The 25,579-nt window shown below is 38.2% G+C and overlaps 1 protein-coding gene across 1 annotated transcript in view; it reads right to left on the bottom strand.

Moving 5' to 3' along the window:
- Positions 1–22,831, bottom strand: part of GRM8 (glutamate metabotropic receptor 8) — a gene marked incomplete at its 5' end in the record, with an annotated part of 339,943 nt that extends 317,112 nt beyond the window's left edge. The window contains one exon of the mRNA XM_080342389.1: positions 22,322–22,831. Within this exon, the coding sequence (XP_080198515.1) occupies positions 22,322–22,831 (510 nt within the window). The remainder of the gene's footprint in view (positions 1–22,321) is intronic.
- Between the last annotated feature and the right edge of the window lie 2,748 nt (positions 22,832–25,579).

The raw sequence follows: 25,579 nt of genomic DNA, 5'->3' as shown, positions 1-25,579 counted from the left end.
AGTGATCTGTCTCATTCTCTCCCTGTGGCAAATCTGATTTCATCACTTCATTCTGGAGTGATTTTGATACACATGAATTGTAGGTCAAATGCCCTTAAACTTGATACTTTCTGAATTTTTCTAATGTTTGGTGCTAAAGCTTATTGTCAGCTCAGCCCAATCAGTTGCCATCAGATAATAAAGCACTCCGGACAAAGAATACCTGAATGAATTTTTTGCAGGTACTTAGCAGATCAGGTAGTCTGTCAAACTGGATAATTCAAAAGCTATTTTTACCTTAATGGGTCCGTTTTAAATGTGCACAGCCAAGGTCAGCACATTAAGATGAATTTGTAATGTTCATGAAAGGAGGAAATATTTTTAGAACTTAACTTTTCCTCTAAGACAAAAGAAGCTATATTTTTTCTTTATTAACTAATACAGGAATATTGGAAAGGATACAAAGATACTCATTTCCTGACTGACCAGGGTGCCCAAAGACAGATTTTTTATGCTGTAAGAAAACAACATGTATATTAGTTGACAAAGCACAAAGTTTTTTGCACTTGAAGTATGATTCCAGTGATTACTGGCCTGATACACACTTTTGTAAATCCCAGCTTCATATCAAACATAAGTCACCCAACGGAAACCTCTGAAGTTCCTCTTACAGTAGTGCATGAGAAAACAACCATATTGGGTCAGACCAATGGTCTGTCTTTGCCAGTGGCCAGTAACAGATGCCTCAGGAAAGAGCACGATAAACAACAGATCTTCCGCCTTTCCACCTTAAGAGATGATCTCAGACTAAGATATTATGAGGAATAAAGGGGTTTTGACAAGACCAGGGGGATATATACTGCACTTTACTTCACCTCCACTAATAACTTTAAACACCAGTTTTGAGGACAGTACCTAGCCAAAAAAAGCAATGAACAATGTCCACTTTGCCTTCTTGAGATCAAATCCTTATGGAGAACAAATTCATACATATGCAGGAAAGATCACTACCTAAGCTTCACCTAATTGTGCAATTAAAGTTTCCTTTCATAAAGCCTTTATCTGTTCTTACATCTATCTCAAGCAATTATTTACTTGGAATACCGTAACTGTACTGTCTTGATCAAAGAGTGGACATTTGCTTATTTCAATACAATTACTGTAACCAGTAAGTTAATGTAAGCTCATAACAGAGATGCCATCATTACATAGATTTATGAGAAGAGCACTAAACATAAAATTGAGGTAATTGCCTGTGTGCTGCCAGGCTATTTTACCAGTTAATATAAATAATATCATTCTCAGCATGAGCCACCAGAAGGACATCATCCTTAAAAATAATTCCTCACCTGCCAATGTCAGAAATTTTCACTATAAACTTGATGAAGAACATGTCGCTAAGTGTTACTGACAATCATATATTACTGGGGAAAGGTGGTTACCTCAAGCACCCCAAACAATCTGTTGTTTTGGTATGTTACTACATAAAATTGATTTAATGCTGTAATTTTCCATTTCTGTCTGGAGCACAGGCTGCTAATTTATTAGTCACGTATATTGAAATTTCTCCTTTTTCCATTCATGTATAAATTTCCATAAGCAAACTGAGCTGACTGTATTTTGTTTAGTTTATTTTTAAAACTTGGAAAAATAAATCACAGGTCAAGTTCTGCTACTCATGCTATTGAAATGGGTCCTACAAAGCAAGCAAAAGTTAAGTGTCATACAGAAGATCTGAGATAGGAAAGGTTGGTATGCAGAAAAAATACATATGTTTTCTTTTTTTATGCCTGCAAATAAAAAGTTAAACAGAAATACCAAGAAGGATGAAATAGAAGTATTTTGTTGTTGGTTTGGTTTTTTTCTTAGTAAACAATTAAATAGTTGATTTGAATGGCTCCTACAGTATGTGTTTGAATTTTTATTCAAATTTATTTCCTAACTTCTTTATTTTTTTTGAATGTTTCAACTGAAAAAAAAAAATACCTGCAAGTCTGAGACAGTGAGTATGGAAAATTTTGTCTGCCAACACTTTCACAAGAGCAAAAGCAGCTCCCCTAGCACTCAAGAATGCTCATCCATGACCTACCTCTCCTTTACCCATCAGGCACACTCTTTATCAGAGGTCTTTATGAATCCATCAAATATCATCATAAAGTATAAACATAATAAAATAACTGAATAAAAGATATTTAAATCTTATCATACACCAGTGCCTTTGAATTTTCTGAAATACAGGTTGAGGACCTGAACAGGATCACTGGATCACTCTCATGCTCTTGATTGACGTGGAGTCTGTATAGTAGCGCATATAGATGAAGCCAGGACTTGTCTCATGTACAGAGTGTTTCAAACAGATGGACCGAATTTGAAATTACTACATCTTTGAAACTGGGTCTATCTTTTTGAAACACCCTGTACTTTTTAAAAGTAATATTAGGGCATGCCACAGGTATAGCTGAGAAAGATCTCAAAAAGCTGCAGGAGGAATGACTATAATGGCAAATGACTCCATGCTTGATAGCTCTGCAGCCAGTTCCAAGGTGGTGCTAAGTACTTCAAAACCTAACAGCTTTTAGGAGAATAACTAAAGAATAATTAATATGATCTATTAAAGCTAGAGGTTCCCAAAGAAAATTTTGTTTATTTCAATAAAATTCATGGTACTACAAAATGTCTGGTATTATATTCTTATAGGGAAGGGACTAAGACAGCAACATTAGTAATACTCCTTTCCTTGTAAAAGAAAGTTGCAGAGAGACCATTATTTTTGCATACAATCCTGTCTTCCCCTGGCCTTGTGCTCACCAGGAACCTTCAAGATAAAATAACTAATAATCAAAGAAGATCTTGCTGGCACCTATGCTACTCTTGAAGTATTCAATAAATGCAGAAAATTTCAGGACAACTACCTTTCTGAAAATTGGTACATCTGCCCAAGACAGTGGAGAAGATGCAGTGAAGAAAAGATTAAGCAATGGGAGTTTGTATCTTGTTATTCCATGCCATCTTTTATAACATTATGTTTGGTTATAAACAAATGCACTTTCTGTGTATTTGGGGAAATTGAGCTTTTCTAGCCTGAAAAGACATTGCAAGTACAAAGAAGCCGAGACCTTGTCTATCTGAAAGTCAAGCAGCAGAGATAGATTTCGGGTAACAAATGTTTTCGAGCCAATTAAATTTTTAAACAGTTCTCTGGCTCAGGATCCTGTAGGCCACAATATTGCAGTAGGAAGTATCGCTCATGTGGTAGTTCCAGGCTGAGAGAGATGTGCCTTCTCTCTTCAGCCTCCTGCTGAAATAGCAGCAATACTAATATTACCATGCCTCACAATTTTGCCTTCTATCCATTTGTCTTTTGAGAATATATTCCATGACACCAGACTAAATTTCAAATATCCTTCCTGAATATTCTTTCCTAAACTTGTATTTGCAACTGATTGTTAGGATCAAAGCACAAACTAAGCAGTAGCTATTCTCCTAATCTCATTATAAACTATCAAGTTTTTTATCACTATCCCTACAGGACAATTTTAGCAACAACTTGTGGATAAAGTAAGTATTTGCTCAATTTTTAATTTTTTTATTTTTTTTTTTTAGTTATAGAGCCAGAATTTTACATTGCACCATACAGAATATGAATAATCTTGACTCAAGAATCCCACTTCTTTTGGCTCAGTGTGTATATCTTGGAATGCCTTGGGTGACTGAGCTAACAGGAAAACAAAAAATTCAAGTGATACAACTGGTATCAGCTTGCTAAACTGATAGCAGGAATGTAAGATAGCACAACCGAATGCATAGTACAGAGTAAAGTGCACCTTTGCATAAACAGTGTGTTGAACAGAGGACAAGGAGGCTCAGACAGTGTGTCTGTAGCTTAACCACAAGGAAACCCTAAGGCAACTGCAAAATGCCAGTGCAAGAACCTGAGGAGCCTGTCAACGAGGCCAATGAGCCTGACACGGGAGTGTGTTGTTTCTGAGGCTTGTGACCGAACAAAAGAAGGAAGTAAAATGAGAAATGCAATACAGTATATTAAAAGAAAAAAAAAAAATCATTCTCCTGCTATTAGGGGATGAAGAAAAACTATTAATCAGCTTGTTATAAAATATAGGGTTTGAATTTTTTTCTTTTTTAGTAATGACAGTGTAATTTTCAAAACATGTACTTTTGGTGTCTGATTTCGTCATTAAGACTTGAGAAAAGAGAGACATTGATAAATGAGGCTGCAAAATACTGTGCATTGGGGAAGAGTAAGTTAAATAGATGATGAGATAACAGCTACCAGTTTCAATGGTTATTATCATCCTCAAAAGAAGTGTGTGAGCTTTGAGTTTCTGACAGATTATACAACCACAAATGTCCCAAAAAAGACACAAGAAAAACACCCCTCCTCCACTTTCTCGCAAAACAACTGCAATGTTACCGACTGCTGCTAATGATTTTCAGAGTATGTCTGTTTGCTGCACTTGTCTGTTGAACTCACTGACCCCATTCTCCCTGTTGCTTTGCTAAAGAGACCATACAACCTTGTGGTAATTTGTCTGTAGGTTTCTTCCCTCAACACAGTCTCATTTTGTTGCCTTTCAGAGGCAGCTCCCTCACTCACCCTCTGCATTGCTGTTGCGGATGAGGGGTGCTGAGTGTATCCGCCACGCTTGCTCGCCTCTGTCTGAGGCCATCAGGGAGCTCCTGGCAAAGAGATTTCAGCTCCCACCAGCATGGAATACTCCAAGAAAACCTTAGAAACAAGCTGGATAGTTATAAAGTTTCCAGGAAAGCTGGCTGCAACACTCCCCCAGTTTCTGGCTCATAATCAGGAAAAGAGTGATCAGAGAGGCTGCAGAGTAGCAATGTCAATTTGAGGAGGAAACATTTCCTTCACTGAATCAGACATTGGCATACGAGTAATATCAGCAGTAGTTCAGCAGAGGACATTTCCCATGAAACTTGCTTCCCATGCCTGAGCAAAAGCTTATCCAGATAAACCCCAAGCTACCACTGGCATTAATGTGAAGAACTGAACTAAATATATATATATATATATATATATATATATATATATGTATATATATATGTGTCCAAGACAGTCTTATTAAATAAGATAAGGTTAGAAGGAACTCACTATCTCAGAGAATGACTTGTAGCACTGAGATTTACAAAAGTCAATGCCATTAGCTTTACAACTCAAAATCTTGCTAAAAAGATAATCAGGTTCAGTCACCAAGACATATTTTCCATCCCTGCATGTGGGCTGGCATTCCTAATACTTTCATTCTATGTTAATACAGTTTTATATCAGCTGTTGCATTATTTTGCCCCTGGCAGGAACTGTTTGCCAGAACTGCACTTTTTTTTTTCCCCCTTTTCAAAATATTGGCTTATTCTAGTTCTCAGATTTCCCTGGCAGTGTTCACAGAGTAAAGCACTGCTTAGCAGAAAGGATAAGGCAGACACAGTGTCTCAGGAGTAATGCTGACAATAGGAAATAAAAATCAATTTTACAATCTACACAATATTAGCAACACCATTGCCTTCTAGGTACTGCAGTAAGAGATCGGGTTTGAAAGGTCCCAGCTGGGAGTCTGAATGCCCAGCCTGCTCCTGAGCTCAGGTCTGCAGCTTTGCCTAGCAAGGACAGCACCAATCTGCTAGTCTGTGTCGGGGATACCTCACGCAGAACACCCAGCCTCACTCTCCTTTTTATGCTCCTCTTCCTAGCAGTATCTCAAGCCAATAAACCACTAACTCTCTAGGGCTTGAGCCTTTTTACTCAGTTTTCTAATTCGAATTACATTGAATGTTAACACAAATTAAAATCGGTGAAAGAGATGTGGCTATTTAAGTCCTATATCTTAATCTCCTGTAGGAGATTAATAGTAAGGGAACATGATAAACACCTACATAACTACATGTTCAAAATGTAACTGAAAGTTAAGTGTTAACAATATGCATGTACCTGATCCTTTGCTTTGCAAACACGCGATAATTGGCAAGTATCTGCAGATGTGCTGATAGTGCTACTCAGGTATGTTCTGACTGTCTTACGGAAAGAAAGGTTTTAATGAAATAAATGTCAAGATGATTTCTTGGATGACTGCTTACACTGGGATTTGATCTCTTGTTTATACTTGCTTAATACCCATAAATTACGGCATATGTTTCAGAAGCATGTAATTACACTTGTCATTCTGGGTGTTAGATTTGTAAGTACTGCTGACAAACTGTGCAGTGATAGATGGCCAGTTCAGACACCATTTATGGCAAGTTAAATCATTTTCCAAAAAACACATGTACCACTGTAATATGATCAAAAATATATGGAAGTAATGTTACTTTTGGTTTTGCAAGTTCTTACCAGCAGAATAATTTTACTAACTTTGTCTTTCTACTGGTGCCTATTCAATAATCCTTTGCCTAAAAATATCTTAAATGCCATTAAGCTTTTCTGTGGTGAGTCCATAGCTGTATTTTGCAATTTGCAGTATTACTAGCAAGGTTTGTTTACTTGCTTGTTGGAGAGAACTTTCAAGTCACTTATATGATTGTCAGCCATACCAAAGTGCTACACTGGCCTGTGTGGTGAAAAGACCAAAGTACTTCTTGCACTTTTTTTCTAAGGTAGCGATAAATGTTTCTTTGCTTTTAAGTAGTAAGAAAAGGAAGAGGAAACATTTGTGTACCATTTTGCATGAAATTTCCGTGAGTCACTTAATGCCCTTAAACCAGCTTCAGACATTCTCATTGCTACAGATGGAAATTGAGCCTATGCCCATGAGAGAATATTTGACCCACAATACCACGATCTCATTCCTGCAAAGCCAATATTCAGCTGCCGTCGGCTTTCCGGGCACAAAGGACAACCTGCCACCGTAGGCAGGGTGGATGATTTTTAACTCATTGGCTTAGGGTAGGCTGCTCCAGCATATCAAAGAACACACATGGCTGAGTTTTGTAAACCGGAGCAAAGTGCTTATCTGACACACTGCCAGATAAAACCTGATGCTAATAGTAGCACATGCACAAGCTGTTTTGAAGAGTAAGACAACTCTAATTCTACAAAAGTATAACCACTTTGATCTAGTGGTGTTGCACTTCTCACTTCCTCAGCGCCCTGGTGCCCTGCCCAGCTGGGGCTGCAGAGTTCTGCCTCCTTACAGCTCTCAGGCTCCTGCCACCATTTTCTGTTCTCCTTGGCATGTGGTACAGTATAGGGAGTGCAGAACTCAGCTCTTAGAAACTGGAAATAAATATGTGTATGATGTTTCTTAAAAATTTTTTTTCCCCTCAATCTTTTCAACAGATGCTTTTAGTAAAATCATTGAGATTCATATATATTGACATCTAACTTCATAACTCATTTTATTTTAGTTAGTGGAACTGAAAAGTATCCCAATCAAAGTCATAACTTCTATATTCTTCCATTATGACTTACAGAAAATGTTTGTTGTATGCTGCCCTTGCCTCCTCCAGCCCTCCCCACACCGTGAGCCTTCAGTTAAGAAATGGCACAGGCATAAAAGTTTAGAGAAACTTGTTAGTTAGATTTGTTAAAAAAAAACTTCTATCATAGTCCAATTATTTTATTTTATTTGTCTATTTGATGTTATTTTTATGGTTCATTTCCTGTTTAGGTTTTAGGGAGATGCCTGGAGCACTGCCGCAAATAGAAGTTGTAAAGTAAAATACAACATTATTTATTATTATTATATCAGTCTGCCTAAATAACTATAGTATCCACAATATTCACAATAGCCTGAAGAAAGAAAGAATGACAAATATCACTGTCAATAGCTGCTGTGGGAGTGTCCTCCAACTTTCTATACTCAAAATGAAAATCTCTGCAGTCCTTTTATAAAGCTCTATGTGTAAAACAAATCAAAAGTAATTACAAGTCTGTATGTCAAGGACAAAAACCATCTATATTTTATGAGAACATGTAAATAAGCCAGTTCATGGCAAGGGTTTTGCACTGAAGAGTTATCAGCCCTAGATACTGAAGGACCTGCTTGGCATTTAGGAAGTTCAGAAATTAGTTGGATTCTCACTGCTGCTGTGTAGCAGTAGGTTAGAAATAAGTAGTTAGAAATTCCTAGTCTTTGGAAGTCGCTACGTCTTCATCTATCATTGATGAACATACACAGACACTTCCAAAAGTCCACTTGAACTTCAGACTCACAGGGCATGATTCAGCCATTCATGCAAATACAAGGGTCTGTCCTTCAGATTTATGTTAAACTAGGCAGCTGAAGATGTGGGTGAGAAAAATCTTGTGTTACCATTCTGGCCAAGACTTTCAAATTTCACCTTAAAGATAAAAGCTTGGAAATCTATGGCTAAAGCATCTAAATGAGTGTTTCAGTATCCAAATATGCTTTACTGTTAGGTCTCCCCATGACATTCAGCAAGACTTCTTTAAAGAATTTCCGTTGGTTCTGGTCTCTGTCACCACTTATCTGTCATTTTTTGGTAATTTATCCTCTCAATGCACAACTATGTTCCAAAAGGAAAAATGAGGCTGTAGTAGCTGCCTGTATTATACGTAATAGTCTAGTGGTTAGACTACTCATCTGGGAACAATTAACCATTGAGTTACAGGGTTTTTGGACATGAAAGTCTCTCCTGCTGAAGCTGTTCATGTTTTCATAAACAATTAAGCTTCCATTGGACCCTCCTGATAGTAATTCACTGTATAGTACAGTATTCAGCAAGGAACAGGGATAGGTAAGTTCAAATCATTGCTCTAATGAATATTTAATGAATTTTAGCAGAGATGAAATAAAACATTCCCATTGTGAAAGCTTATCAGCAGTGAATAGACAGCATCTGGCAACAGCAGCATTAACTTGTGAGCAGCTGCTCAGAAGGAGAAGAGCAGGAAGGAGTTTTCAAAGAAGGAGATGAACAATTGCAGGCCAGTTTTGAGAAAGAGTTCTGAGATTAGAGCTCTCCAGGGAAAGTCCTGCACACAGAAGACTGGTGAGATAAGACCTGTTCCGGCAGAAAGAAACGTCACTGGGTGGATGGTCAGGGTAGGTAAATTACACAGTGTCCCAGCATTCCGACTTCTGCAGCGTTCTCAAACTTTGTGACCAGAACTCTTAATTTTACTCTGAAGCAGTTTTGTCTGATATTGTGGGGACTGGAGTTGAGCTGTCCCATCTCCTAACTAAATTTGATTCCCTGATCTGAGTCCAAAAGGAAGAATTTGCCCAAGAGTCTTGCGTAGGTCACGAGTAAACACAATGTGATAAGAAGAGAGGCACCACCACCTGATGAATTGTACCCAAGACTTTTTTTGGTTGTTGTTAATTATAACATTTCCAAAAGAGAATTAATTTTTTCCACGTGGGATATAAGAGCATTTAACACAAAACTAAACATTTTGGAGTCCTCTCCTAAAAAACAAAAACAAAACAAAACAAAAAAAAAAAAAACACCACAGCCCCCAAGTCCCAATTCAACATGTTCATTTTGGTTCAGATTAAAATGCATGTTTATTTTCCGTTCAGTTGTCAAACTGATTACTTATTTGTGTAGCCTTCCTCACAATATTGCATTATTGCTTTGGGTATATTAAAAACAACAGAAAAGGAGAAAATCTAAAAATAGGAATCACCTTTTCTAAAAGGTGTGGAAGGGCCTCTCAGCCCCTGATCCACCTCGGTAAATAGATGAAGCAGTTATTTGCCACACAGCTGCCAGAATTTACACTATTCGTAGGGATTTTTACTTAAGCTAGAGATAAGCAAACAAAATGTTAATGAAATCAGCATGAAAAATGAAATAAAAAAAAGAGTTCTGTACACCAAGAAATAAACTGGAATAATTGTCAGTTAACAAGTCTATTACAAAACTGATTTGACTGTCACTCTTCTCAAACATTTAAGAACAAAAAATAATCCACTCAGCTAAATCGAACATACATTTGCACACACCTGTCTTAGTTTTCTTTTATCCTACACTACTCAATTTCATGCTTTGTTGTAATAATGGCAGATGTTCCTTTTTCCCAATCACTCCAATATAGACTGCAGAGATGAGTTTTAACAAGTTTAACTTTATTGGGCAATAATCAAAATATTTTTTCCTGACTCTAGACCTGTCTTTGACTGTCATGGTTTCCTAAGGAGGATGTACAGCCTCTCATTGCAGGTCAGGCAGGTTTCACCACTTGCTCCAGAAACTGATGACTTGCATATTTAAGTCATACAGTGGGTTGAATAATCCCCTTTCATAGCAGGGGAAGGAACTATGTAAGAGGATACAAGGAATCCCTTGTTAAGAGCTAGCTATATGAGGTACTTATATGCCTCCATCCCTCACTCATATCTGATTATCGAGAAGCCTTTATATTCACAAATCCCTTGAGGCACAGAAGTGCTATAACCAGGCAAGCAGAGCCTGGACTTCTGTCCTCCAGAGCCATTTGGGCACCTGGCTCCAGCAGCATCAGCTGCCAGGCTGAGGATTCGCTTCTGCGTGACTTGCCCAAGGTCACAGAGAAAATCTGTGGTGAAGCAAGACAAAGGATGTAAGGCTTCAGCGGGCACTACTGCACAGCAAGGGCAGTCTGTCACACTCAGACAAAGCTTTGCAGCTGGCCATTGAGCTGAGTGATTATGTGACCCATCCCAAAAATACCCTCCATTTTCATAAGCCTTTTACATCTTTACTCTCATTCTCTCCTGCACGCCAGCATCAAAAATTATTTGATATATAAGCAAAGATGCAATAAGTGTAACTTGAATGGTGAATATTCATTCCTGAAGCACAAGTCCTTTGCTTCTCAGTCTAAAAATAGAAATAAGCAGAGAGAAAAAAAAAAAAAACACAAAACACAAACAACAAGCATTCAAACTTGGCAAGAACGGCAGGAAATCATACCTTGAGTCACATGGCAGTCTCAGCATCTGTTCCAGCTACAAGATTTTCATCCTCCCATGTGCAGCACAGCTACCCTCCCTTCATATTCCAGTCCCCAATACCAGCCCTACAGATATTATTCTTTCTCTGCAGTACATCTTGTCTCAAATACCTTATATATCCATTTTTCCAAAATGCTATTCTGTTGGTACTGGAGATGTGAACTAGCTCACAGATGATGAGTTTTTGCTGTTTGGAAGATATTTGGCAAAACAGTTCCCAGGAGGCTGAAACAACAGCTACAAATGCATTTAGGTTTTGCAAGTGGAATTTTTTGTAACACACACACAAAAAAAAAGGGATGCTGCTTAATAAGATAAATGTTTACACTTAAACTTTCAAAGGGCATCATCAAATCCTGCCCAACAAAGAAGGCATAAAGAATCTTTTTCTCTCATGTTTCGTGCTTTCTAATAGCTTTTACTTTCATTACAAACACTTCAGTTCTGCCTGAACTGAGCACAAAGAGAATCAGCCCTTTAATCCTCAGGACAATACATATTTTCTTCACACTTTGGAAAGTAAATATAGCAGCTGGTAACTTTTAACTCCTGTGCTTTGTTATGCAAAGGATTGCAAACAGAACCATCGAAGTTAGGAGTGAAAAACACTAGATACTTTACCTAGATTATTTTCTCACACATACAGAAACGTATATTTTAATACTTCTATCCAATCTAATTTTCAGAAAACTAAGAATTAAGAAATTTGGCATTTCTCCTATCTCACACAGTTGGATTAACGTTCAGACAATGTACAACAGTGTACTTCTTGGCAACATTTTTTTCTAAAAGTCAACCTATATTTCACCTTCTGAAACAATATCTTACCTATACATGCTCTATTAACTCCTATTTATCAGTAGAATTGGGGGTGTCATATTTGTAGATAGTCCATATTAAAAAAGTTGCTCTGAAGAGACGTGTTTGTGGAGGTCAAGTTGTCATGTCCCCCAAGATCAGTGTTGTGCCACAGAACCAAATCATCTCTCTTCCAATTGAACATATCACTTTGCAGAATGAGACCTAAAGAGCATCAGCATGATCATATCTGAAACCATTATGAAGCAATAATTTAAGACCCACATCTGCCGTTGCTACACACCTGTTGAACTCCTACACTGGAACAGAAGCCTACTGAGAGTAATGCCAACAGGGTGCAGTATTGCATGGACAAAGGACATTATTTGCCTCAGGATAAATCCAGTTTTTCAGTGGTATAATTTACTGGCTTCCCTGGAATACATTGCCCTCTCAGGGATTCTTCCTCATTTGAACAAGACTAAAAGTGACACCAAAATCAGACTCCATTTCCCTTTTGAGTAAGCAGAATTCAACAAGTGGGTTCTATCCAGCTGGCTACAGAATGCAGTCACTTACACTACTCATCCAGTGCTCCTGAACTGGGTAGAAGCCAGATATCTGAATCAGAAAACAAGATTTGCCCCTGCATCAAACCTTCTTCAGTCTTGGGATTCCCAGACCTTTACACGTTCCACTCAGTATATGATACCAACCTGTTCGTCTCTTTCTGCAGGACATGTTTTTGTTTGATCCCAGACACCATAAGGATGAGCATCCTCTGAGTCCCAGGACTTTTTGTGCTGCTCCTAATGATAAATGACCTTCTTGTCTCAGGTTACCAAAATACTCTATTGGAAGGTTGTTTATGTAGTCCAAAGCCAATGAGTGTATGGTAATATAATAACATAGCAAATACACAAGTGCAAAAGCATACATACAGCCATTGTATATTGCCTCCTTTCTATTATTGGCCAGTATGCATTTTCTTCTACAGCAATGCATTTCAACATTTTAGTCCATGCTGCATTTCACTTAATAATCCTTTCACATACCATCTGAATGGGCAAGTCTCCAGACCTCCTGTGGCTTCACCTGCATCATACAGCACACCTTCTAGACTGGTGAGTCCTTGTCTAGGTGACAGCCCTCAAGGAAGTCAGCTCTTCTGGAAGGGGATTTTCTGTGTTTCAGCACTATTGATAAAACCAAAAGCATACTCATGGCATTAGAAGAAGAAATAAGAATGGCAAGAAAGGCAGCCCTTTCTTCAGATCTTTTCTTGGGCTTAGTTTTGGAAATGTCAGGCCTGAAGAACTATTGCAGGATCTATAAACTCTTTGAAATGTTTCTCTAATGAATAGTCTAAGTATAACTCTGGTGATAACTTTTCACTAATACCTTAACATTTCAAAGGACTTTAAGGACAAAAACCAAAGAATCTGAGTAAGAGTAACAATCACCATGGGGGATCAGTGCTACCATAATGCAACGGAGTTGCTTGGCAAAATTTTGCCCAGCCTGAGAGAAAGCTGTAATGGCATTTTAAATGTGACAGAGCCACTATCAAAGTAAAAAGCTAATGGAAGTTTTTAGGAGCTTTTTGTACAATAATACCCAAAATGGGCTATCGTCCTTTTGCTACTTTTAAGTTTATAGAAGAGCCATGTATCAGTGAAGTAAATGTATCAGTGAAGAAGGAATAAAGATCCTGATTCTGCCTCTACAAATACTACTGCTACACAACTAAACGCTAGAGGCACCTGCTATGAAAGAACATAAGCCAAAACTCGAAATATGAATTATTCCAGCTCAGAGAAATCACTTTTGTTCCTGTTGCACGGTCTCAAGCTGTAGAAGAAATACAACAGGAAGAGAGCTCTTAGAATACCACACCATATCTCAGTATTGCTACCAGAAATATTTTATTTCAGAGAAGAGTTAGAGCTAGGTATGTATCTGAAGCACTAGACAAGAAATCCTACAATGATGTAAAAAGGAGAGACCCTTTTCCCTTTAGGGCTCACTCTCAGTAAGCCTTTTCCTTATTTCCTGTTATACCCATAGATAGGTCCCACTCATAATTCACCCCAACTCCAGTTCTTCCTTTTGCTGACACACTCATCCTCATAGCCCCACAGAAACCGAGACCAACTCAGAGCCTTGCTTATTCAACACATCTGAAAAAAAAAAAAAAAAATGTTTGGAGACTGTGGAATGAAATACTCACTTGAAAAACAATAAAAACAGTGGTCCAAAAGTAGTTTTTCTTAAGACAACAAGAGAGAGAAAAAGGACAGGTGGAACATGGAAAAGGAGATGACTGGGATTCATCCTACAGGAAAGTGAGGAAGGAATTAAGAAACTGGTACCAACCTTGCTTGTGTTTAAAATCTTCTCATAAATGTGTACAGAGCCACCTATGACTTCCATGCAAGGCTTCTAAAGCCTTCCATTGAGAAGAGGTTCTGTCTGGTGACAGTGCAACCCATCCTATTTTTGTAAATGTGAAAGATCCATCCACACTCATAGACCTGATCCAGTCTCCCTCTGAAAGAATTTCACTCTATTTAGGACACAGGCAGCCAAGGGCAAACAGCCTCACAATTTAAGGCTTGACTTAAATGCTTAATTGTCCTGTCAGAAGGATAGGGAACATAATATCTTGCTTTTCTGATCTGGGAGCATATGTAGATCCCAGCCCAGAGGAGCATTTTCCTCTTGGCTATTTAATTCATTCATGTGGAATTAGTGTCCTTCAGTAGGACTTTTGTTCGGCTGACTATTTTTCTCTGATAAATGCTATCAAACACAAGGATATACATTTAAGCACTCTGAACTAGTTTAATCCTAAAAGCACAATGTGCTTTAGGGAAAATAATGAGAATGGAAATACACAAACCCACAAAATCTACCAGTTGGCTGTAACACACAATAGTGCCTGGTTTCTGATGACAGTCAGAATTCAAGACTATGGCACAGCTGTCACTGTACTGAAACAATTATCCACCAGGGAAAAAAAATAAGTCTTAATTTAGTTCTCATTGTGGCTAATAAAACTAACATTACTGTACTAAAACACTGAAACAGCATCAACAATCCTTGCAGCATCTTGGCTTCCCTTTAGTGTGACGTAGGAGCGGAGATCTGTCCCAAGAAACCAGCAGTGACATCTATGCTGGTAAATCACATAATTTCAGAGCAAATCCCTCAGCCACAGCTCAGCTGCCTCCACAACTGAACTGTCAGGATGGTCCGTAGCTCAGCCATGACCTGTGCCAGCCAGCAGCCTCACCATTTCCAGACAGTCTTCAGAAGTCGGCATGGGTCAGGAATCATTCCCTCCCAGTAGTCTGCATGCAGCCCCATGATTTGAGGGAACAGAGAAGTTTATGATACGGATGTGGATTGCCTATGTCAGCTGCCCTCAGTGCCAAAGAACTATGCTAGGTACATTTTGTTTACTAGCAGAGACATAAAAAGTGCTTCCTATTAATATTAACACAAGACCTTAAAAAAAGCCTACCGCAGAGTTGGTGTTTCAGTGTGTGAGTGAGCCCTTGCTGAATGGCTAGACTCCTCTCAGCCTTTTGGCACTCTCATTTTTGAAATTACAACTGATATCTGTACTAATAAAGGTACTTTTTAATAAATAACTCAGGGGCCTCTGTCACAAACAACCCTAATGCAGTAGTAAGAACTCAGCAAAATTTCAGCCGTGAAAGGGAGAAATAATTCTCTCTGCATAAGCAGTTTCCATCATGTGAGGAAAAGATATGTGTGTGTGTGTATATACATATATATATTCCCAAATGCCCTTGGGGAAAATCAGACTGTTGGTCTTTAATTGTTACATTCTATTTGTAAGATGCTCATATGGTGTGTTATGGAATGACATAAAACCCTCAACATTTTAGACAGCTTCAGCTTCCCTGCAAAAAACAGGGGAGACATCTCAAACCATTTAACAAACATTAACCAAGCTCCCAATTGTTCCTGTGAAATTGTTAAATACAAGCAAATCAAAATGACAAAAGTGAAGCACAAAAAGGTCAAGAGATGCTTCTCAAGCCTTGTAGCAAATCAATGAAAAACATGGAAAATAATACAGAAAATTAGGTTGTCCCTTTGCTCTAACCACTAACTATAGCACCATCCAAGAACAGGAGAAAACTAAAAATATTAGATCTCTATAGAAATATTTAAAGAACTAATATACTGTAAAATACTAAATGAATGCATCAAGTTACTTTTGTACTCTCTTGCCTCAAGCAGCTTAGCACAAATAAAATTTGATGTTAATCAATCCTAGCAGTTTTCACAAAATCTGAAAACCTATTATTTCCTCTAGCTGCAACTAAAAAATTTCCCAACTGGTTCATTATTGATGCTTGCAAAGTATCTGTTTTACCTATAATTTTATCATGGTGTTGACCTGCCATTTGCCTCTCTTAGCCATAACACATTTACCTGCTACTGACAGAGGAATCATGGTTGGATTAAAAGAGCTTTTTTGCATAATCAAGTGTCTATTACCATGGAAATATAAAGAGATATGAATGTTGTGCCTATGTAAAAGAAGTTGAATTATTAAAAAAAAAAAAATAAAAAAAAAATGGAATTATTAGAATGGTATTTTCTAGCCAATAACAAGACAAGATGCTCAGGCACTTAAACAGATATGTGGTCATAATAAGCTACAAAAAACATTGTAAAATTAAATGGGATGTATTGGCAATGTGTTCCCTTTATAATTAAAAATTATTCAGAAAGTGAAAATATTATCTAGAACAAAAGTAAAACAAATCTGTTAATCTTAAGGGCTGATTTCAAAATGTTTCAGTCGTCTTCTCCCTACTAAAAATTTTTCTTCACACCACACAAGATTTTCCACATATGTTTTACCCATCAAAAAAAATCATCTTATTTCAATTTTCAAATGCTATGCAGCAGAAAATGTTATGGACAAATGCAGCATGACACAGTGAACAGAACATTGATATGTTTTAATGATTGCAGCACACTCTTTTATTGATTGAATGCCAATATGTAGGGTAAAATTCTTGAGCTTGTTCTTCACTTCTTATGAAGTATATGGTAATGAGGCCCTGCAGTCAGATATTGAAGAGACTGACTCCTGCGTCCCTCTGGAGCCTCTGAAGTCAGTAATGTTCATGAGGTGCAAAAACTGTAGATATAGAGTCAGGATCTGTGTATAATTCAGGTTCCCTCACAAAAGTATTTATGTGCTCTCTGAAATCTTGTGGCAAAATACTATCGCATTTTATTTACATCATATTCTCTTTAATCATGAGGTGCATTCTGTTGTCACAATTAAATATATAGCCCTGCATTTATGAAGTACAGTGAGGGTCAGATGTGTAAAATGGAAATGCCCTCATTTCTGGGAGGCCCGTCTGCTGTTTTGTGCAGTTCTGGAGCACAAGGCAGCAAAGGTGCCAAATGGCAGCCAGAAAAAAAAAACAAAAAAGACCTGCAACTGCGCCTAAAAAAGCAGCATCTAGATACAGCTCTGCTAGCTGTGCAAGACTGTCAGCCAAAGATATATGCTAAAACCCAAAATGAGGCAAGGAAACAATCAAAGCAAATAAACAAAATGCTTGGGGAACTAATGCATTCACTTCTAGATTTACTGAAAGAAACTATTCCTCGCATTTCAAATGGTTGCACATAAAGTTGAAAGAGTAACTCCATATTGCCGTATGTACTTTTGAAGAGGTGAGTGTGAAATGTATAAGGCAAATGTGCATGAAGTGAATATTAGTCCCTTCAGACAGCAGCTATGAATGTGGATTACAGTTGTGCAGCAAGGGAATTTGACCAAAAAGAGGAAATAAGTCATTAAGTGTTCGGAAAAGAGAAGAAAACAGAAGGCAAGGAAAGGCAAAAGGCAAGGCAAAACAAGGCAAGAAAAAGAATAAAACTGTCAATTAATATTCTGGCTTTATACACAGGTACATAACTATATACATACAAGCTTAAGACCATAATTCACCAAGCATACCATCCACTCATCTCAATTCACATGCAAACCATCATCCCTAGGCTGCTCCCAGTGTGACATTGGCTAGAAGATGTGTGAAGGTGACAGATGGAGTGTACCAAGAAGTTCAGAAATAACGTGAGGTTTTTAGATAGAAGGACACTAGCATAAACTACTGTCTTTCTTTTTGCCAGAAGATTTTAACCATTGACATGAGTTATTCAAATATTACACAAGTAGAAGCTTCAAATACAGGCAAGTGAGCAAGTGAATACATGAAGTGAGCTAAGTTACAGAGTCTATTGTCTCCTTCAAGCCAAGTTTTGAGGGACCAGAAACAGCCCAAATACTTGTGAACATCACACAAAGAAGTTAACCGATACTACCTGGCCGTGCCTGAGCACCTTACAGTAAGTCAAAATTTCAGTGAGAGAAGCCAGGGAAGGAGGTTAGAAGATCAGGGAGGAAAGATTTTGCATGATGCACTCAATAGAAAAGTTGCATTTGTGCTCTTGAGAGCTGGCCAGTAGGGACAGACAGCCTCTCAATAGATCCCACCAGTCAAATAGAAGCCAACCTGATAGCATGATTTCCAGACTGAAAGAAAGAAAAAAGGAAGAAAAGGGAAAAAAAAGTCACCAAGTTACCTTCTGTTACCCAGAGGAAAGAGAAGCTCCTGGTGCACCAGAAGAAAGGAAAGAGACTGGACTGTGCCTGTCTGTCCAATGTTTACACTCACTGCCATGGGAAATGCTAAAAAACTGCCAAGGCCCCGAATGCACTGACAGGCTCTGCAACACCCTCTCTTTCCCAGCCCTGGATTTGGCTCCATGTGTTCAAGGTCATCTCCAATATGGTGCAGATGCTTGTCCCTGATGCAGCTCGGGAAAACAGCTGTGAGGAAGAGTAATGAGAAACTTTATCAAGACCTCTGCCTACCTTCTTTACTCAGCAGCAACAATTCAGTTATGGCCCTTGCTCTGGGCTCCTGCTTAAGCTACTCTCCTGGCTCTGTACCTTGCTGATCATGACCTTGCCTTGCTGATCCCAGCTTTGCCTTGCTGACCTGACTTCCTGGTTGACCATCAACCTGCCTCACTAGTATGGACTTGTCTGGCCACCACTGGACTGTTGGCTGAACTTGGTTACATGGATGGACCTGTTTTGTCCTTCTCAGTTAGGTGAGGCTGTGAGACCACTGCCTTCTTGCCTTGCCGTCACTTCAGCTCATCTCAATTTCCCTTGTGAAGCATCCCACTCCTGATGCTTTCTGACACAAACAACAGTAAAATTATAAAACTACAATAATATGACAAGCCAATGGCTTCAACTGGAGACAATCTGTCTTGATGTCCACAGAGAACTGTTGGAGTGGGTAGCTGTATTGTGTTACTACCCAACACAGTCCTTCTGTGCTCGCCTCTGAAGGTCCTCCCCTTTTTACCACTATATTTTCAGCAAGACCGCCTCCAAGTCCTGAAAGCTTAATAAGCAACTGTTTCACATGATTTTTTTTTGCATCAGGCATCAGAGTAATATAAGGCAAAACACAGTCTCCTTAGATCATCAAGGAATAACGGCTTCACTTTCAAACAGTTAATTCATTCAACAAGTGTTTCCTGTTTGTAAAGTGCACCTGAAAGGTATAAAACCATCAACAGGTGAAATTTAAGCTATCTGAATATGGGCCATAATGTTTTGGACCTAGTAAGGGCAGAAAATCACCTGCTAAGAGGTGGTATGCCTGGAAATTCACAAAAGGAGAGAGGACAGAGGAAAATTCAAGGTGAGCCATTTGACCAGGAGAAAGGCTGTAGATCAAGGTCAGTTTCTGTGGTGCCCTCCCTCCCCTCTTCTCATGAAAACACATAGATAAAAGGATACCATGACTATCAATCAGTTTATGCTATCCACTAGATCATCAGATGGGGCTATTGACCTGTATGTTTTATGTTGTAAAATCAATAAAAGAAAGGAAAAAAATGGCAAGAAGAAGAAAGATAGCAGCATGAAAATCTGAACTGCTGAGCACACTATTTCTCAGGCTATCTTTGTTTGTATATTCACATTGAGTGACATACTTCTCACAATTTCATCATAGATTAAAATTTCACTGGATTGCAATGTTCTCAAAATATATGTAGTCCTGACATTTAGGAACGTCAAAGTAGATATTAAAGCAATACTGAACTTCAAATTACAGGTTCATCTTGTTGAACAGAACTGTTAGACAGAAATATGGATGAATCACACTCATCCTGAATATAATGGAATCAGGTATCTGCATAAGGATGATCACTGACTTCAATGAAAGTAGAAGCATTCGCACCACCTGAGTGCACAGCCTTGACATATGCCAAGATACAGTGAACACAATTTCATACCTGGAGTCTTGATGAGCATGGACCAAGGTCTTGTTTCTCAGCTGCAGAGCTGTGGGGATGCATCAGGTGAGAAACCTAGCCCATGTCTTTGGTCTGAGTACAACCCAAACTGGATTATACTTCTATATTTCTGGCAAATGACCCTTAATTTCCTAATCCTCTTGACTATAATCATTGTGAAGAGTTTTTACAGCACTGCTAAATGAGGGCCTTATCCAGAAGCCTTTACTCATGCAGAGATAGATCTGCTTCTGAGAGGAAGGCGTAAAAGCAGACTTCAGATGCAGGTCCAACATCAGACATTAAAAGGTATAATTTGTCATTTTTACATTATTAAGAATATTTGTGCAGGATCTATAATTAAAACTAAAAGAGATGTCTCCTCCTTTTGCCAGCAGCTGTGTTACATCAATTAAATGGGTAAATAAGATCTTTCCCCAGAGGGGATATCACATGATCCTCTATTGATTAAGACTGCAGTAGAACGTTATTTGCAATCTTATTGCATAATGGAAATCAGGAGGTAGCTGTCATGGTTTCAGAAGACAAATTGCTGCTATCTTAGACAATTCATAGGCCTCTTTCCCTCTTGCTGCTCTTAATTCACAGTTAATGCATGTCTGACAGGGCTTAGTTTCTTAAATCGGTCTACGGCACTGTATTCAACTCAAAGCTGGCTGTAAGCGGTAGTCTATGTGGCCCTGCATTATGATGGGTATTAAAGTGACCATTCCATCTATCATTCCTTCAGAACTATGCATTATTTAATAGAGAAACACAACTTCAAAAAAGGATGTGAAATTAAAAACAGACACCTCCTGCAGCATGCATGATTGTTCCCAGGAGAGACAGGCCTCCCCCACCAGGCACAGCTCCAGAGTTGCTTTCCATATAGAACATTTTTAAGGCTTAGCTCAGTTTTGTGTACTTGATTTTCACAAGTAAAACATATGGCTTGAACAAGTCCACTACTCTCAAACCTGTGCAGCAAGTGCAGCCAGGGATCAGTTTTGAAAATGTAATGAACACCTGACCACAACCCAGTAGATATTTTGCCCCTCCACTGAACTGTAAATCCATCATTATGCCTTGCATGGAAGGACAAAAATTTTTCTTTAAATGACTGAAACACTCTTTACCAATTTGAGAAACCTTCAGAAAATAAAACAATTCTTTCCTTACTTCTAATCAGTCTCTCAGTTACAACAGTCAGAAAACAAGTGCAACACTTTGCAAAATACATGACAGTAATATTTAACATCACTAGAATCTTCTCCACCAAAGAAAAAGAAATGCTCCATAAGCGGTCTTTGGTAGTTGAGAAGTTGTAGGACATAAGGCAAAATTTCTGAATGGAAGGAAAGAGTCTGGATAACAGGGAGCGGTAGAACAGTAGTAGATTCAGACAAAAGTTACAGCTGTTCCATGTGTAGAAAAAGTGCTGAGTTTACCATCATCTGTTTGCCACTGCACAGGATTCAAAATTAAATGTCTGCTGCCTGATCTGTTCCAGCTAAGTTGATTGATTAGAATGTGTTCATCTTCCCATCTAATTTAGCAAGTTTAAAAGTGGCATGTTTAGTTTTCCATTATTTATAACACCAGAGCCTAATAAAGTACATGGAAGAAAATGCCAGTAAAAATGTTGTCCAAAGGTAATCTCTCACAAAATAATAACAAGGTCCACAAAGAAAATATTATCTTGTAAAAAATATGGAGGAGGTTAAGATTTCAAGGAAATCAAAGGTATTTCAGTACACTTCATTTGGCTAGACATGCACATCAATAGCACTAGATTGTTACTGGCATATCTTCCCATTTAGAGAAATTATCCGGTCTTCCTACAAATTGATTTGTGTTTAAAACTTATATTTCATTCTCATGGAAATCTGGGAAATCAATCTCAACTTGGTCTTGATGAGCATAAATGCTCAATACAGAGAAAATGTGAGTAGTAAAAAAATAAGGATAAAAATCCCTAAAGAATTAAAATGTGCTCTGGTTGCTCAGCCCTTCAAAGCAGCATTCAGCACCTTAAACTAGGGTTTGCAGTCATTTTTTTCTTTTTTTTTTCTTTGCTTTGAAAGGGCAAACCAGTCATTTCAGATTTCTGAATCAAAAAAAAAAAAAAGTTGTTTCTTTTTTGAAAGTAAAACAACACAATCACCCCACTTATTTCATTGTGCTTGAAATTTAAAAGAAATATAGAAAATGCTCCTTACCTTAAAAAGTCTTAAAATATTTGCAACCATAATGGACACAGAACTTGCTGCAGCACCTATCACACCTGATATCTTGTCTGGCTTAGTGAAAATAGGTGGGTCACCATTTGCACACTTCACATCTGAACCATCTTTTTCTATCAACGCTTGCACAAATGTTAAGGATTGCTCCAATGCATAAGTGTCCCTGGAACACGTATCAAGGATCCGGACACCTAAGGTGATATTGGTAAGAAGATCAGGGTCTTTATTAATCTGATCAATTGCATACAGCATTGCCTCTAGTCTGTGGATCCCTTTCTCCTTCTTGAGCTCCCCACAAGGCACCCCTCTATCCCCTTTTGCGTGGACAGGGAACAGTCCTCCCAAGATGATGTCCCCATCCAGTCGGATGGAGTGAGCATATTCCTGGCCATGAGTTCTTTGCATCAGGGTGAGTATCCAGTAGCATTTGGCTGTTAACAGGAAGAAACAATGGCATGAAACTAATTGTTTTCCTCCGTATACCATCTTCTCTGAAGACTTTGTCGCTATCCAGTATCCAGGTTTTCTTCTTGCTAAAGGGTGGAGCTGACCATTTGGAGCTGCACTTTCTGGAGGCTACCATCAGTGCCCAGTAAGTAATATAGAACCATGTGGTAGGTAGAAAAAGGATCTCAGCAGAAGTACATAAAACGTGTTTTACAAAAGGTGTCCACTGATGTCATGAGTTGATCAGCTTTTCTGAGAGATGGTTTTCAATTGCTCTTAATTGATGGTGAAGTGTAGGGTAGTATCTCTGGTCCTGATGCCAGGAGGTCAGTATCTTCTGTCCTTATATTTTACCCTTCAACTGAGGTACTTCTGAAAGAAACAGTGAGAAATACCATTTAGTTCAGCAGTTTTATACCTGTCATACAGTGTATTTACATTTGAATATGAGTTACATCACCTAGGTTTTACTTTTTATATTCTGTAAGGGAGTAATTCTTGGCCTTCTGTGAATCTGAACATCTGGCTGCATTGTACTACAAGCCAGGAAACTGATGATACCAGCAGAACAAAAGCCAAATAGGGGGAACTAAACTTGGCTTGGTGTTCAGATTCCCACCAGTAATTTGTATTTACCTTCACAATGTGTGACATGCAGAAACGGATTTGATCCATAACACACTGTATTTTCTGTTTTGCTGTATCATTCTGTTCCAGTCTACAGAAGTGCAAGAACTACTTACACTCACAGAGAGGTTTCATTTATGACAATGGAGTAATCAGGGCTCCTGAATTTAAGCATGCTCTTCAGCTGCTGCAGCACAAGCACATTCAATTCATTTGGATAGTAAACTGATTATTTCTCCAGTGGAATTCACTTTTTTTCTGGACTTACTGTATACCTAAAATGTCTTCCAGATAATTTCTAACACTAAATTACTTTTATGAAAAGGTAGCTGATTTCTTAAGCAAAAAGATCACAATGTATTCTGCTAGGAAACCAGCTGAACATCCAGTATTCCCTTTCCAACATTTTACTTGAGCTGAGGTCCAATATTAAGACAATCTCTATTCTCTGCTTGCATTTGGGCCAAATTAAATAGGAACAATGTTGTGCCACCATTGACATCCAGAAAAGTCTCACTGATTTTAACGAGATCAGGATTTCAAACTACATACCTAAACACCTGACTGGATGTTATAAATATCTCCAAATGGCCCCCACTTTAATTCTCAAGTGAGTGGTATTTATTTATTTCAAAATTTAACAATGTTACACATGCTTGAATAAAGTTTTATACCTCTGAGGAGAAGAGAGTGAGAACTAATTTAACCTAATACTAGATAGGCACACTGTGGGCAAGCGCACCTGAGCCAGTCTCTCAAGGCAGCTGCTATAGCATATGGAGAGTAGTGGACATTCTAGGGTGTAATACACCCAATCATTTTCTTTAAAAATTTTTAATTATTATTAAATTGATCACAGTGAAAAAGTGCCTACCTCACTGCCTTTACAGAAAATCCAACCAACAGGTTCATCTGAAGATATGCACTTTGTCATTTGTGATCTGACTGGTTCCTTCCAAAAATATGATCAAATTAGAAGACAATGACAGGCAAAATTAGAAGACAGTTATAGACAGCTATACTGTTTTTCAAAGATGGGATTTTTCCCACAAGATTTTTATATATTCTGTGGTAACAAAGCTCAAAATGTGACTTGATAATGCTTTAAATTGATCATCCTCTTCTCACATTTATTTTGTTACGTTTTTACCCAAATGATAACATTAGGCTCACAAAAGCTGAAGAAGAGTTTTTAAATAGCAGTTATTTGAAGACCTAAGAAAAAGGTTCACAACAGAAAATCTTCTATGGAATGCAAAGGTATCTGGGTGTGATTTGGTAACCGAGTAACAACTTGAAAATGAAATGTGTTTAATGGGTGTGAATAAAAGTACTGCAATTGGGAACAGCAGAACACAAGATTTTCAGCACCTCTTAACATTTAGTTTTGCTTGAATTTGGCTCAGGGTTGAATCTAAATGAAAAAAAAAGTCTGTGCTGTTTTATGTGATAATCCCGTCATTCTCCTCTGGCTCCTTTTGGGCACGTAGTTTAAATATCTGACCAGGCTTTGGCCCCATGGACCAAACTCAGACACACTCACAAATTGAGCGATTTGACTAACGTCACTGTGTGAGCTGATCCAATCCCATGGGATGCTTCTCATATGGCCCATGCTGTAGAGAAATGACTGTGTTCACTATTAACTGGCCACAACTGTCTGATGTCTTGATTGCCTTGGCAGGAAAACACAGTTAAGGATACAAAGTAGTAAAGAGTAAAGAATTGTAGCTGAACCTAAAATAGACACAGAAGCAATTTCCTTTCTGGTTCCACAAGGAACAACCAAGTGATTAGCCTGTGCATATATGTACAACCGATACAGGGAGCAATTCTCTGAGGCAATGAAAGATAAGACTGCTCTTACTTAACACTGTACAATGAACAAGAAAGCACCATTGAAAAAGTGAAAATATTCATGAATTTTTAAAATGACTTTTTTTCTCTTGCTCAGCCTCATGTCAATTCCTCACAGCCAAAGAACGCCCAGAAATTAATGCAACTGTCAGTCTTTGTAGAAACAAATATTGATGAATTCAACTATTGCAACCCAAATCCCAACAACAATGGAGAAGGCAGGGTGAGTCTCAGTCCGATACCATATGTGGAACTGACTGAAAGTCAATTGAATTGATAATGAGCATTTTTCAACAGTATAGT

This window comes from Nesoenas mayeri (assembly GCF_963082525.1).
Source record: "Nesoenas mayeri genome assembly, chromosome: 1".
NCBI lineage: Eukaryota > Metazoa > Chordata > Aves > Columbiformes > Columbidae > Nesoenas > Nesoenas mayeri.
The sequence above is the reverse complement of the archived record's forward strand: the minus strand, read 5'-3'. Positions and strand labels throughout refer to the sequence as shown.